The sequence below is a fragment of the Dreissena polymorpha genome, chromosome 5 (assembly GCF_020536995.1).
Source record: "Dreissena polymorpha isolate Duluth1 chromosome 5, UMN_Dpol_1.0, whole genome shotgun sequence".
NCBI lineage: Eukaryota > Metazoa > Mollusca > Bivalvia > Myida > Dreissenidae > Dreissena > Dreissena polymorpha.
This window is the reverse complement of record NC_068359.1, coordinates 63,379,062-63,393,773: the sequence shown is the minus strand read 5'-3', so window position 1 is coordinate 63,393,773 and position 14,712 is coordinate 63,379,062. Positions and strand designations below refer to the sequence as shown.

General features: G+C 34.9%; 1 protein-coding gene across 3 annotated transcripts in view; it reads right to left on the bottom strand.

Annotated features, from left to right (window-relative positions):
- The window catches only part of LOC127880625 (rho guanine nucleotide exchange factor 26-like), a 112,798-nt gene that overhangs the window by 78,920 nt on the left and 19,166 nt on the right, over positions 1–14,712 (bottom strand). For 2 of the 3 annotated variants that reach the window (XM_052427937.1, XM_052427939.1), the window contains exons 2-3: positions 13,426–13,768; positions 558–2,707 (exon numbers count right to left, since the gene is read on the bottom strand). In XM_052427937.1, the coding sequence (XP_052283897.1) occupies positions 558–2,628 (2,071 nt within the window). In that variant the 5' untranslated portion in view covers positions 2,629–2,707; positions 13,426–13,768. Of the gene's footprint in view, positions 1–557; positions 2,708–4,946; positions 4,973–13,425; positions 13,769–14,712 lie in introns of those variants that run through there. The other variant, XM_052427938.1, reaches the window with a different exon arrangement.

Below are 14,712 nucleotides of genomic sequence, written 5' to 3'. Positions count from 1 at the left end.
CAGTTTTCCAGGAATGAGACTCATCATTTGACAGGGATGTCCTGTAAAAATAATCATTTACTGTGTATGGGGTGGGGTTTATCCGACCATGATCTGAGAATTTACTTTTATAAATTCTAAAGCCGCCCATTCAGACACAATATCATTGTCAATTTTATTGTCAATTATGAAGATTGACAATAAAATTGATAGTGAATAGATGATATTGAAGACATAGTCAATGTATTGATGAAAATCAGAGATCCCAAATATTTATTGATGTATTGTCAATTTTCTTTCTTGTTTGAATGATGACCTAAGTACAAATAAACAAAATATTGATAATATTTTGTGTGCACTTGAGGGCAAAAAATGTTCTGTCAATATTATTGAGTAAATAAATTTGACAATCATATTGAGTGTGGATGGGTCTCTTGTGACCTTTACAAACTCACAAACATGCCCACTCAAACGCCCACCTCACCCCAATCCAACAGCCAGAATGAATAATCCACTTCCTGGTATAAATTAACCACTAAAAACATACATGGACAACTTTATATGTGTTTGCCACTTACCATGTGCTGGAATTTCCTCATAGATCAGATCTGCATCACTGCTGATGTCGCCTTCATTTGAAACATCATCCACTTCCTGAACGACCTGGTATAATGGGCTAAATGGCCCATTTGCCACATCGTCATAATCCATCGAAGACGAGTTGTCATCCTCCAGACTATCAGAGGGCAAGGACTTTGTTCGCCTCATAATCTCGGGCTGAGCCTTTGCCTTTGCATCCAGCTCAACAAGTGCTTTCACGGTTCCCAGTACATTACCACGGTCGCGCGGTGACACCACTTCTTGTCTCTCTATGGACCTGCTTCGAAAGATCTCACCACCTTCAAAGGATTGCTTCCTCTCCAGCAGTTTCTTACCCATTTTGACCTCAAGCTTTGGCCTTGTAACCTCTTTCAACACAGTTTGAGATTCAACTTGCTTTGATTCAAATCCTTTCTTAATTTCAGTGAACTTTTCAACACTGATTTTAGACCTTGTGGAGACCGCAAATTCACCTTTTTTACTTCGTAATTGCACTTCACCTTCCATGAAGGGACTCAGATGACTTTGACCTTGTTTGCTGGGTTCTGGCGAACTTACACGATTGCTTTGTGCTTGTACTGAGACTGCGTCAGATCTCGACAATGAACTGCTAGATCCTGAACTTGAAGCACGACTGAGAGGTCTTTGTATCGGAGATGTTGATTTTTTCTGTTCCTTAAACTCTTCTAAAGAAATTCTTCCTTTCTCCAGCCATTTAAATTCTTCTTTCTTATTCTTTGGTGACCTTTTGCCCTTTTCTTGATCGCTACTGAAGGAACCAGAAGTTCTATTATTTTTAAGCCTTTCCTTATCCATTGCTAACTGTTCGACTGCGGAAAGTTTTGGTTTAGAATCTGTTCTTTCCAGTTTGGAACCCAATGATCCTGATGAATTTTCCCTTTCTAAGCTTTTATGGTCACGTATTGGAGTAGATGTCTTTATCTCCTTTGAAAGACCATCAGTATTAGCATAATCTAATTTCTTAAAGTTCTTGTTTATGTCTGTTTTAACGTCTGCAGTCTCATCAGACTTCTGAGTATTAAAATCAAATGTTGGTGGTTTGTAACCTCTTGGACTTAAATTGCAGGACACCACAGATTCATCACTCGAGCCACTTTTAAAATTAACAGGGCTTACAGATCTAAATCCCTTCACTTTTGGCTCCTTCTCTTCTTTAACCTCAGTTCGGACCTTACCAACAGCACTTGCACTGAACACGCCACTTTTCCCGCCACTTTTACTACTTAGATCCTTACTTACAGCATCATCAGTCCCTTTCCAGCCTTTGGCTACCCCCAGTATGATCTTTTCTTTTCCCAACTCTTTCACTGCAGGAGTACTTTGCTTCGATGACTCTGTTTTTGTTGATAATTTGTCAGCCAACGGTTCTTGTATAGGACGGGTTCGTAATTTTGTTAGTCCAAATGATAACACAGACGCTGCATCTGCCTTTGTGACAGGTACTTTAGAATCTTCATCTTGGGTCGTCTGAACTTTGTTTTTTTCTATTGTTGCCTGAAATGTTCCACCTGATGTCCCAAAAGTTTTACTTTTCGCAACACCCACCACGGGCTCCTTAATATCAAGCAACGACTGAATGTCCGTCTTGTTCAGCTTACCTCTCAATGCTTCAAAGGCACTTTTATCATCAGCCGTCAACTTATTCCCCGACACAGAACTAGATTTTGACGTTGAAGACACCTGAATTTTAGAATTTCCTGACACACCAACAGTATCAGTTTTCACCGTTTTCGATTCCAGTTGAATTTTAGAATTTCCTGAGACACCAACAAAATCAGTTTTCACTGTTTTCGATACCTCATTCTCGCTGCTAATACTACTGTTTCTTGTCAAAACTGCGATACTCTCCTTTGCTTCCTGATCTTTCTTGTCAAACATGGATTTCAGATCGGAAACTGGTTTGGTTTTGAAGTCTGACCGATGAGCCCCACTGGCAGTGACGCTCCCCTGAGGCCCCTCTTTCCCTCCCCCAGGGGGATCATCTGCCCCACCCTTCGACTTCAGCTGAACACCAAATTTTGTTGCCATGGCAATCAGGTCTCAACTTTCAAAGGAACCAAGTCTGTGAAGTTTTTCCATTTTAGGGTTGATCTGTCTTAATATTGATCTGAAAATAGCATTAGAATTATAAATGATATGATAAAAGACTTGAATCCATGTACTGATGTTCATGGGAAGGGGGTGCTTTATTAAAATGATGTAATGTACTATTTCAGTCTGACGAAAGTTCTTTCAAAACATGTACCGGTACCTAGTTATCATAATTCTATAAGAACCCTATTGTAGCAATATTTTAACAGTGTCAATTGACTATTTTCATACAATGTTTACCAAAATTAGAAGGAACATACACAAGATACATAATAGCTTCTATTGTAATTCTTTCATGACTATTGTATGACTATTAACACATACATTGATATTTTTATGAATATCAATAATAGATAATTGTCAAGATCAAGAGTTGTTGTTCACAAACATTTATTGACCAGTTCATGAGTAAAAAAGTGCATAATTCTGCTAAATTGCAATTTGCATGTTAATAACAAGGTCTGATGTACATTAAAAAAGGTCCTGAACAGTTAGGAGGGGAAAAATAATAAGGAATAAGAAGGAAACAATTTCCCTTTACATTTGGCTTTAACTCATTCAATTTACATGTAGTTTCTTTGTGCTCAATATTCGGCTTTAACCCATTCATTTGAGAATGTAAATGTATGTACATGTAGACATTACAAAACCAGTTATACAATCAGAATCTGTATAAATCTTGCATGAGGTATTTAATATAAATGAAATTCAAAAGTTCATCTGAACACATACACATGTTTACGAAAAACACAACCATAATACCATTGGGCCGTTCTCTGTGAAAAGGGGGCTAAATGCATGTGCGTAAAGTGTCCTCCCAGATTAGCCAATGCAGTCTGCACAGGCTAATCAGGGACGACACTACACTTTTATGGTAATTTTTGTTTACAGAAAGTCAAAGATACTTCTTAGAAAACATCTAGTTCAGGTAGAAAGTGTCGTCCCTGATTAGCCTGTGTGGACTTCACAGACACCTGATTAGCCTGTGCGGACTTCACATACACCTGATTAGCCTGTGCAGACTTCACAGACACCTGATTAGCCTGTGCGGTCTTCACAGACACTTCCTGATTAGCCTGTGCGGACTTCACAGACACTTTACGAACATGCTGTTGTCCCTGATTAGCCTGTGCAGACTTCACAAACACTTTACGCACATGCTGTCGTCCCTGATTAGCCTGTGTGGACTTCACAGACACTTTACTCACATGTCGTCCCTGATTAGCCTGTGCGGACTTCACAGACACTTTACTCGTCCCTGATTAGCCTGTGCGGACTTCACAGACACTTTACTCGTCCCTGATTAGCCTGTGCGGACTTCACAGACACTTTACACACATGTTCTACCTGATTAGCCTGTGCGGACTTCACAGACACTTTACACACATGTTCTACCTGATTAGCCTGTGCGGACTTCACAGACACTTTACACACATGCATTAAACCCTTTTCACAGAGCGCGGCTCAATTATAATGAAAGCTAAGGATTTAAAAACTAAGTCATTATGTATTTAAGTTTAAAATGTGTCACATTGAAAAATATAGCAGCAATTAGGAACAAACCATGAAAAAAAATTATTGTTATAGTTTATAATTCTTCATGTCTTATTTCTCAAAATGGCTTACAAATTACAATATCATTTACATTATCACACCTGAAGTTTTCACAAGTTTATATAATTATGTTCATGTGAAGTATTATAAACATCTGAGTTCATGCACTAATATTTTCAATAGAGAGATCATAACAGTCCTATTATATATAAATTATTTCCAGCAGTTTCCAAAGAATTGATTGCACATAAGTGATTCAAACTTTAACTATCAGTAAATAATTTATTTTAAACAATTTATTATGCATATTTACGATCTACTACCAAATATCCAATATTCAAATAGACAGATTGACTGATAAGATTTAAGGCAATTTCCAACTTTAATCAATAAGAAAAACTGTTTGCACAAGCATATCAAAGTCTGCAATCCTTCGCTAATTAGACACTTAACAGACCATGGCAAGAAAATCTCTCAAAATTGTAAACAACACAAACCTTTTAAACTTTCTTCCAACACAAGAAACATAAATAACTTAAATATCCCAACATTTATGACTAATAACACTCCATTGACCAAACATTTCCAATATTTTTAAGTCAACTGTTTGATTAGTTTAAAGTTAACGCCAATGACCTCAATATACTATGTAAATATAAGCAATTCACACACCAGTACTTTAAAGGAATGGTTCCTAATACCTTCTCATATTTTGGTGACTTAACACACTTCTTTGTGCTCAGCTATGTACATTTTAAACCAGACTTAACGCTTCACATAGGATGGTGCTTTATACCGGTAGTACTATTACATTTCTCTTTTAAAGGGACATGTTCACCTTTTTTTTTGCATTCTTGAAAAATGTCATTAAATATGTTTACAAACATATCCATATTATCCCTTGAGCCATTCCTGAGAATCTAGCTTACCAACTTTAGGGCCAGAAGAAGAGCTTACGATAATTGCTGTAAGTTTTTGGACACTCAAAGTTTTCGGACACCCCCTTTTTTGTCAAAAACAATATTTTTCGGACATGAGTGTTTTCGTCTATCATTTATGACTAAATTTTTGGACAGTATATTTTACATCGCTATTTACCAGATTTTTGCATTGTATTAACTTATCTTGTGACACTTTGATCATGAGGTTTTACAAACAGATTAAGGTCATAACACCTGGAAGACATGTGCATTAGGGCAATGAACCATAACATTTGCGTAATTAGGTGAATAACCATTTAAAATGGTATAAAACAATCACTTACCCCAACAGCATTTGAAAACTTTTTTGTCCTGTATGCTTGCAGGCAAGAGTAAGCAAAGCTGTGAAGTCGTGTTTATTTCAAAGTCAGAAACACTATTGTGCATAAAATTATTACTTTTATTTAATTATAATTATCATTTTCAGACATTTAATTTTTGTCTCTAAAATTTCGGAAACCTGTAATTTTTTTATATTTTCTGTATCTAAATTTTGAGACACAAATTTTTTAAATTATCTTTAAGTGTCCAAAAACTTAGAGAGTAATTACGGTATCTTTTAATATTTAAAAACAGTACAGCTAAAAAGAGAGACATGAATGCTCATAAATGCTAACTTTATTTCAATGAACACTAAATGTAAACAACTTAATCAGTTAACATTGTTTTCTTATAAATTTAGATTTAACATGGTGACTTAGCTTTTGGACACACTTGACCAAGATAATAAGTAAGGTTAGATATTTCCAAGATAAAAATGGAAAAGTTTCATCAACAATTAGTCATAAATGTTGCTTGTAAATTTGGTTACACTGTTCTTGCAACATTTGACCTTGTGACAGAGTTTTTGAACACCTGACCCAGTTTCAAATTAGGTCTAGATATTGTCATAATAGAAATCTTGATTGAATTTTATTAACCCATTTATGCCTAGTGGACTCTTCCATCCTTCTAAATTGGATCAATTTATTTCCAAAATAAGGGATGTCTAGTATATTTATTTCTATATTTAGAATATTTCTTAGAGAAATTCTGTTAAGCAAACATGAGGCGTCTCATCTGGGTCTACGCTGTTTGCCAAGGCCTTTTTTCTAGACGCTAGGCATAAATGGGTTAAGATTTATTCATTTTTATTTTAAAACAAGAGCTGTGTTTGTGAAACACAATGTCCCCTACTGCGCCGCTTTAAAGCCATATATTTGACCTTTGACCTTGAAAGATGACCTTGACTTTGACATTTCACCACACAAAATGTGCAGCTCCATGAGATACACATACATGCCAAATATCAAGTTGCTATCTTGAGCAAAAGTTATGACCAAGGATAAAGTTTGTGACACATACAATGACAGACAGACAGACAATGACAGACAGACAGGCCAAAAACAATGTAACCCCAATCATTCGATCTGGGGGCATAAAAATGTCGCCTCTAAAGTTATGTAGCATGTCTGGGGATTGAACCCTTGATACTCAGGGTTTGTAGCCCAGCACTCTTCCAACTGAGCTAGACAGTCAGTTACAAGCCATGAATAGAAATCAGTGATTTTTTTTGCTAAAATTTACAGCCGAAATTTCGGCTGCTTCCCAATCGCAAAAATACACGTTTTTTCCCAAAATTCTGACCAAAATTTCCCAAAAAATGCCCAACTTCCACAAAAAAAAAAAAAAAAAAAAAAAAAAAAAAATTTTTTTTTGTTTTTTTTTTTTAGAAAGAAGTCTCATATAACTTAATTATGATTTCTTAAATCTAGGTCTCAACTTTATTTTGTAAACATCTTACAAAATATATAACTTGAATTTAGTCTTTTTTGTCCATAAATCATTCCCAAACTTGCCACTTTTATTGATTAAAAAAAAACAATTTGACCAGACTCCTTTTCTAGAAAACTCCCTGAACATGCACTTAAAAACAATATCACTTCTGTTACTTATAATCCTATTTATAATGCTTCATTTTTCCCATGGTTTAGCACGCTATTTTTCCCAATTTCACGGTTTATCGCGCTAATTTTCCCAATTCAAAAGGCACAGGCTGTAACAAATTAAAGCAAAAAAAATCACTGGAAATGTCTTCATATTGATATGTACTGAATATAAAGTTACATTTAATATTGAGTAACTGTTCTAATGTAAGCTATCGCAAGTTTGTAATAATCAAAACATAAATCAATTTTCTGGGGGCTAATTTATTGGCTGAGTGCATAGTTATTATTATGTATCTCACTTTGCATCTAAGTTACTAAAAATTTGCCACAGCTTCATAAGAAAAACGCTACTTGGTGAAATTGCAGAATGCTACTTTTTTTTAAAGTGCTATTCTTACAAAATTACATCTCCTAGATTTCATTCATATTGCAACTTTAAGAAAACTACTGCATAATACAGATACTAAGTATCTTGATATCTTTTTATGACACCTGTTACAAAATTCCTCTCATTGTTTTCTTTTCAAATGCCGTTTTTCCCAAACAAAACAATATCTTCCCAGCCAATTAAATCCTAATTAATTATCTTAGCTGGAATCTTCCTAGGACGTTAATCAAACAGCCTCCTGCTTCCACATTCTTGGGTGTATTATTCCCCATTTTATGTACAGATAATGTTCGAAATCCAACTTTCTAAAGTCTAAGATTACATAATTTATTACAAGTCAGAAATAAAATGTTATGGTGTGTTGCCAGAAAGTCTGACTGCATTTGTTCATTGCACATGATCAAATTTGCAGACAAATTTGTATAAATACATTTTAAAAAAATATTTAAAATTTGTATTTACTCGATTGCTGTGAATTCAATCACTTATTTTTTTATATGACTTCAAACAACACCAAACTTCCATCAGAATTCTATCAATACCCAATCTGCTCGGTAATTTCAATCAACACTCTACTGCTCTGTGACTTCAATAACAATCCTAATGCTCTGAGAATTAAATCACAATAAATCTGTTATGTTACTTCAATCAACAACCATGTGATATGTGATTTAAATCAGATCAACAGACTACTCTGTTAATTCAATTAACACCTGTAGTTTCTTTTCTTTCCTCTGTGAATTCAAATCTCCTCTCAACTGTTTTGTTAATGCAATCAAAACCCATTATTGACTGCTCTGTAAATAAAATCACCGCCCAACTTTTCCTTTGAATAAATAACCATCCAACTGCTCTGTGTTCTCTTTCACCACCCAACTGCTCTGTGAACTCTATCACCACCCAACTGCTATGTGAACTCTATCACCAGCCAACAGATCTGTGAACTCTATCACCACCCAACTGCTATGTGAACTCAATCACCACCCAACTGCTCTGTGAACTCTATCACCACCTAACTGCACTGTGAATTCAATCAACACCCAACTGCTCTGTAAATTCAATCACAACCAAACTTCACTGTTAATTCAATCACAACCCAACTTCTCGGTGAATTCAAACACCACCCAACTGCTGTGTGAATTCAATAACCACCCAACTTCTCTGTGTATTCAATCAACACCCAACAGCTCTGTGACTTAAATCATCACTTAACTGCTCTGTCAATTCAATCACCACCAACTGCTATGTGATTTTAATCACCACTAACTAATCTGTAAATTCAATCATCACCTAACTGTTCTGTCAATTCAATCACCACCTAATTGCTCTGTCAATTCAATCACCATCCAACTGCTCTATGAATTAAATCACCACTCAATTACTGCTAGCTATGTGATTTCAGCCACCACCCCATGTGCTCTGCAAACTAAAACACCACCCTTATGCTTAGACAATGCAATCATCAGCTAACTGCTACTTTAATTCATATGTTAAGTCTGTTTCAAATCTCATAAGAGTTTAATATATTTTTTGTCACATTTTGCAAAGATTTTGTTAATAAAATCTACTTGCATGACTTTCAATGAACAGTATACATTCTTGTAAGCACCAACATAACTATAACAACATTTGATTAACACTTTGAGGGTATAGTTTAACAGCTACAATAAGAATCAATGAACCACGCTCAGGAAAACAGGGCTTAATGCATAAAGTGTTGTCAAAGATTAGCCTGTGCAGTCATCGACGACACTTTCCAGACAGGCTGTTGTTAAGAAGAGACTGCGGTTAAACAAAAATTTCCATAAAAGTGGAAAATATCGTCCCAGAATGCAAAGGCTACTCTGGGACAACACATTCATTAAGCCCCGTTTTCCCACAGCAAAGCTCTTTAAAGGCTAAATAAAATATCAATGCTTTCACAAAGTTACGAAACTAATCAGAATGTCTGATAATAACATGTACTTTAGCCTCAACAATCCCCTCCAATTTACAAAGTGTAACCTGACTCATGAGGAAATGCAAACCGACCCCCACATCTGCCACAACTTCAACCACTGTCATGACCTAGCTGCCTCTGATTTTACAGCAAATTTTAAGGGACTTGTTCACAGCATGAAAAATGGCAACTTTTCACTTTTTTAAACAGACCTGCCTCCCCCAAAAAAAGTATGAATTACAATTTATAATCAAACAAGTAAAACAACAATCATTACTAAGAAAAATGTTTAAAATATACGTTTGTTAATTGAAAATCAACCAAATCAGACAAATAATAAACCATTTGCAACTCTTTTAATAGATAATTTAATAAAAACGTTAATGTGAGGCCTTTAAATTACCATTCACATTGAATAGCCTTACATGATCCAGTAAGAGAGCATAATTTTTTGCTTCTATAGCTAATTAACTCCTGGGATGTTTTAAAATGTATTTTTGTTTTGTTTTATTTCAAGTATCTAAAAATATTTCAAAGATAACAGTTTAGTTATGAATTGATTTAATTACATTTTGCAAAAATCTGAAAATCAGTGTAAAGTCCCTTCAAGGTTTGCAACCTATTGCCAAGGGGTTTATCATGTGAAACTGATTCACTTCCTACCACATAAAACACACCTTTTTACTCTCAAATGTTTGTGTATGCCATGAGCCAATATCATAGATTATCAGACGATATGTGAAATATTTACATTGTTTGGTCAAACAAAAACTTCCAAGAGTTTAATGGCTGATAATTACTTAATAACATTATCTTTGTTTGTCATTCAGTATTATTTTCAGTGTTTATTATCAGAGATTATCATTTGGAATGTCAGACATTTAATTTCACTTGGTGTCAAGCTTTTGTGGTAGTGATTAATTGCAAACTCAAGCAAAAAAATAAAACATTGTAGTATCATTCATATACATAAAGAAAAGCACCCAACAGTTTTTGGAATAATAGGTTTTAGATTCAGGCAATTTAACTATTAACAAAGAAAAAATAGTAATTTTAAATGATATTCCTGTTTTAGAAATATAGTATTTAACCCTTTGCATGCTGGGAAATTTGTCGTCTGCTAAAATGTCGTCTGCTGAATTTGTAAAATAAGCATTTTCTTCATTTTTTTTCAAAGAATACTATCAGAATAGCAAACAGTTTGGATCCAGATGAGACGCCACGTTCTGTGGCGTCTCATCTGGATCCAAACTGTTTGCAAAGGCCTTTAAAATTCAGCTCCAGCGCTTTAAGGGTTAATAAAACAAGAAACCGTCGGAGACGGGTGATGCTCCCCAAAGTTGTTTTTTGTCACAATATTGCACTATATATTCAGATAAAAGAAAACGTCTTGAGGGGCATAACTTTGGACAAAATAATACGATGGATGGTTTAGCAACTTAAATATTTCAAAGGGCCATAACTCTCTAAATAAATCATCTAACCAGAACCCACTAATAACATACGCATCTCCTCAAGGTAGTTAAGCTTCCCATAAAGATCATTGAAGTCCAGTCAGTAGTTGGGGAGAAATAGCCCAGACAAGAATTGCACTATATGTACAGTTTATAGAAAATTTCAAAGGGCCATAATTCTGTGAAAAATCATCCGACCATAACCAGCTGATAATATGCACATCTCCTGTTGGTAGTGAAGCTTCCCATAAAGTTTCATTTAATTCCCGTGATAAGTTGCTGAGAAATAGCTCGGACAAGAATTGCACTATAAATTATGTACAATGGAAAATTTCAAAGGGCCATAACTCTGTGAAAAATCATCCAAACATAACCAGCTGATAATATGCACATCTTCTGTTGGTAGTGAAGCTTCCCATAAAGTTTCATTGAATTCCCGTAATAAGTTGCTGAGAAATAGCTCAGACAAGAATTGCACTATATGTACAATGGAAAATTTCAAAGGGCCATAACTCTATGAAAAATCATCCGACCACAACCGGCTGATAATATGCACATCGCCTCTTGGTAGTGAAGCTTCCCATAAAGTTTCATTGAATTCCGGTTGTTAGTTGCTGAGAAAATTAGCTCAGACAAGCATTGCACTATATGTACAGTTAATGGAAAATTTCAAAGGGCCATAACTCAGTGAAAAAACATCCGACCACAACTGGCTGATAATATGCACATCTCCTTTTGGTAGTGTAGCTTCCCATAAAGTTTCATTGAATTCCGGTCATTAGTTGCTGAGAAATAGCCCGGACAAGAATTGCACTATATGTACAGTTAATGGAAAATTTCAAAGGGCCATAACTCTGTGAAAAATCATCCGACCAGAACCCGCTGATAATATGCACATCTCTTCTTGGTAGTAAAGCTTCCCATAAAGTTTAATTGAATACCGATCATTAGTTGCTGAGAAATAGCCCGGACAAAAATTGTGCACGGACGACAACACGGACAAACAGACGGACAGACGAAGCGGCGACTATATGCTCCCCCCAACAACTTTTTGGGGGGAGCATAATAAAAAGGATTTACTAACAAACTTTCCAATCTAGCCTCACTCTAAGAAAACCAGACTTTATGTATATGCGTAAAGTGACATCCCAGATACATTCCGCTTTATGTCATTTTTGGTCTTAAAAGTAACAAATCCAGTTTAAATAGGCATAAAGTGTTGTCCCAGATCAGACTTTGCTGACTGCACAGGCTAAGCTATGATGACAATGTTCACAAATACATTTAGCCCAGTTTTTGCCGATTATTGCTAATATCAGCCTTTGACATTTATTAAATGTCTGTTAAAGTGTGACACAAATTTGACCATTAAATAGCTACTTTATTGAGATATTTGTAAGTGTGGGTCAATTATTTACATTAAATTTATATTGTCAAAAAAAAAAATCAAATTCTTGATTATATTGTGCCCTTGAAAACTAGTAAAGTAGCTTTACATTTATTACAAGAAAACTGTCACTGAAGGTCTTCCTTTTTTTAAATAAGCAATAAGCTTGCAATAAACATGCCATTTACACATAAAGTCTCATTGTCTCAAGCCTGCCACACATCAGGGCACTGTACAAACAAAATACAACAAGATGCAGTACTTAATGGGGATGATAGTACTATCACCCCCCCCCCCCCCCCCCACACACACACAGAAAATGAGCGCCCCTCTGAAGGAATGGGACTTAATGTGTGTCCTCCCAGATTAGCCAGTGCAGACTGCATAGGCTACTTAGGGAAAACATAAACTGGATTTAAATCCCATAGAAGAGACTTCCTTTAGAGAAAAGATATCATTAGAGCTGAAAATGTTATCCCTGATTTACGTGTGGGGACTGCACAAGCTAATCTGGGGCTACCAACATGCATTAAGTATACCGTTTTACAATAGCAATCTTAAGTACCAAAAAACATGCTGTAACAGGGTTCATAACTATCAACTGCTTGAGGCTTCATGTTTCTATTGTGGGTAAATTTCTTATACAAAATGACAAATCAACATTTCACAGATATCATTATACAATTTTATACGGTTTTGTATTACATACCTGGAGTTTGTTTGTCATCCATTCACTACTACACACAAAAAATCATGTTACAGACAGTAAAATGACTTAAAGTCAACAAGTCAGTTTTTTTCAAGGAAATAATTTATTACTATGCAAAAATTGTATTGTATGATAAAAAAAAAATGTTTGCCAAACAACTTTCCAGGTTACTTCTTTATGTCTGAAAACTGATATGTTCCTACGGCAACTAACCTCACATACAATAAATCTGTCTGAATTGTGTCTGAATTGTTCATTCATTTCTTCTTCAAATAATTTCCGCTTCAGCAAATTTAATAAAATGTCCAAAGAGCTTTTAATACTGCCTACACAAACTATGTATGACAGTGTATGCAGACATTTTGTGAGTGTTCATATTCAAATTATATACATACCTTATAATACATTGCTCTCCATTAATATCCAATATAACTGACATGCTACACACTTCTCTCTCCTTATGTCTGAATTCACAAGCTTGACCACTTTATATTCACTAATTAATTTCCCACATGCTGTCAACATTATGCGTCATTAATGGTAGCAAAAACAATTAACTCTAAGGCTTTAACTGGACACATAATATCGCCAATGTTTTACAGGTACCTTTTCTTTACCATTTAAAATCTTCGTTCAGTATGTAATTTCACGATAATTTCCTGTATATATCACATTCTTTTGTCCATCTTTGGGCAAACCCTGGCTTGATGCATTCACCACATTCCTCCTTTTGTATTCCTGAAAAATACAAAAACAAATACATAAATAATACACCTTAGAAATCTATAGTGTGAAGAAGTGCAGTCAAGAATGGGGTGGGAATTGTGTATTGCCTTAAGGCCTTAGAGAGGAACAAACACTAAGGTCTTTATAATGTAATAATCAGTACATCTTGTATTCTTGCGTAATATTATGACTGCCAAACAATACCAGTAAACATGGGTTAGAAAGATAATTATTTGCTTATAACATGTCAGAAAATAGCATTCTTTGCAACAAAATTATTGTCACGATTTAGAAGTTAACATCACAAGTTTACAATATTGTTTTATGTGTTTTGTAAGACTTGAGTGAAAGGGTAAGCAACTATATAGCTGAAAAAGGATGCTGTTTAAAGATACACAGGACAAAAAATGTGTCTTTTTTGTGGTATTATCTGTCAGTTTTTCCCGCCTTCTAATAAATAACAATCATTTAATAAACCCTATAACATTAATACCATCAACTATCATTACTTGTATAAATGTCATAGACTAGATATATAAAGAACATGAAGTCTTTAGTCATATAAGGCTTCATTTTTACATCATAAATGACATTTTTTGCTCACGACAAACGTAAAAAAAAATTTTTTAAGTTTAATGCAAACATCTATGAAACAGAATACACTGCAACGCCGAAATATCGACGTTGTTGGGGTCCAAAGATCGCGAGCGCGATATATCCGGCACGCGATATAACGCTAGAAATGTCTAACTAAATTGTATTGCGGTTAATTTGTCAAATTTCCCCAATGTTTTCATTTTATTATATGGCACTACTACATATTTGTATAGTGATAATTGTAAACCAATTCTACAATAAACAAGAAATATCTTTAAAAAAGATATACGGCGTAAATAGTTTAATGAATGAGATCAAGGATAGCGAATGTCTTTTTCTGTGCAGTTCTTAGCTGCATC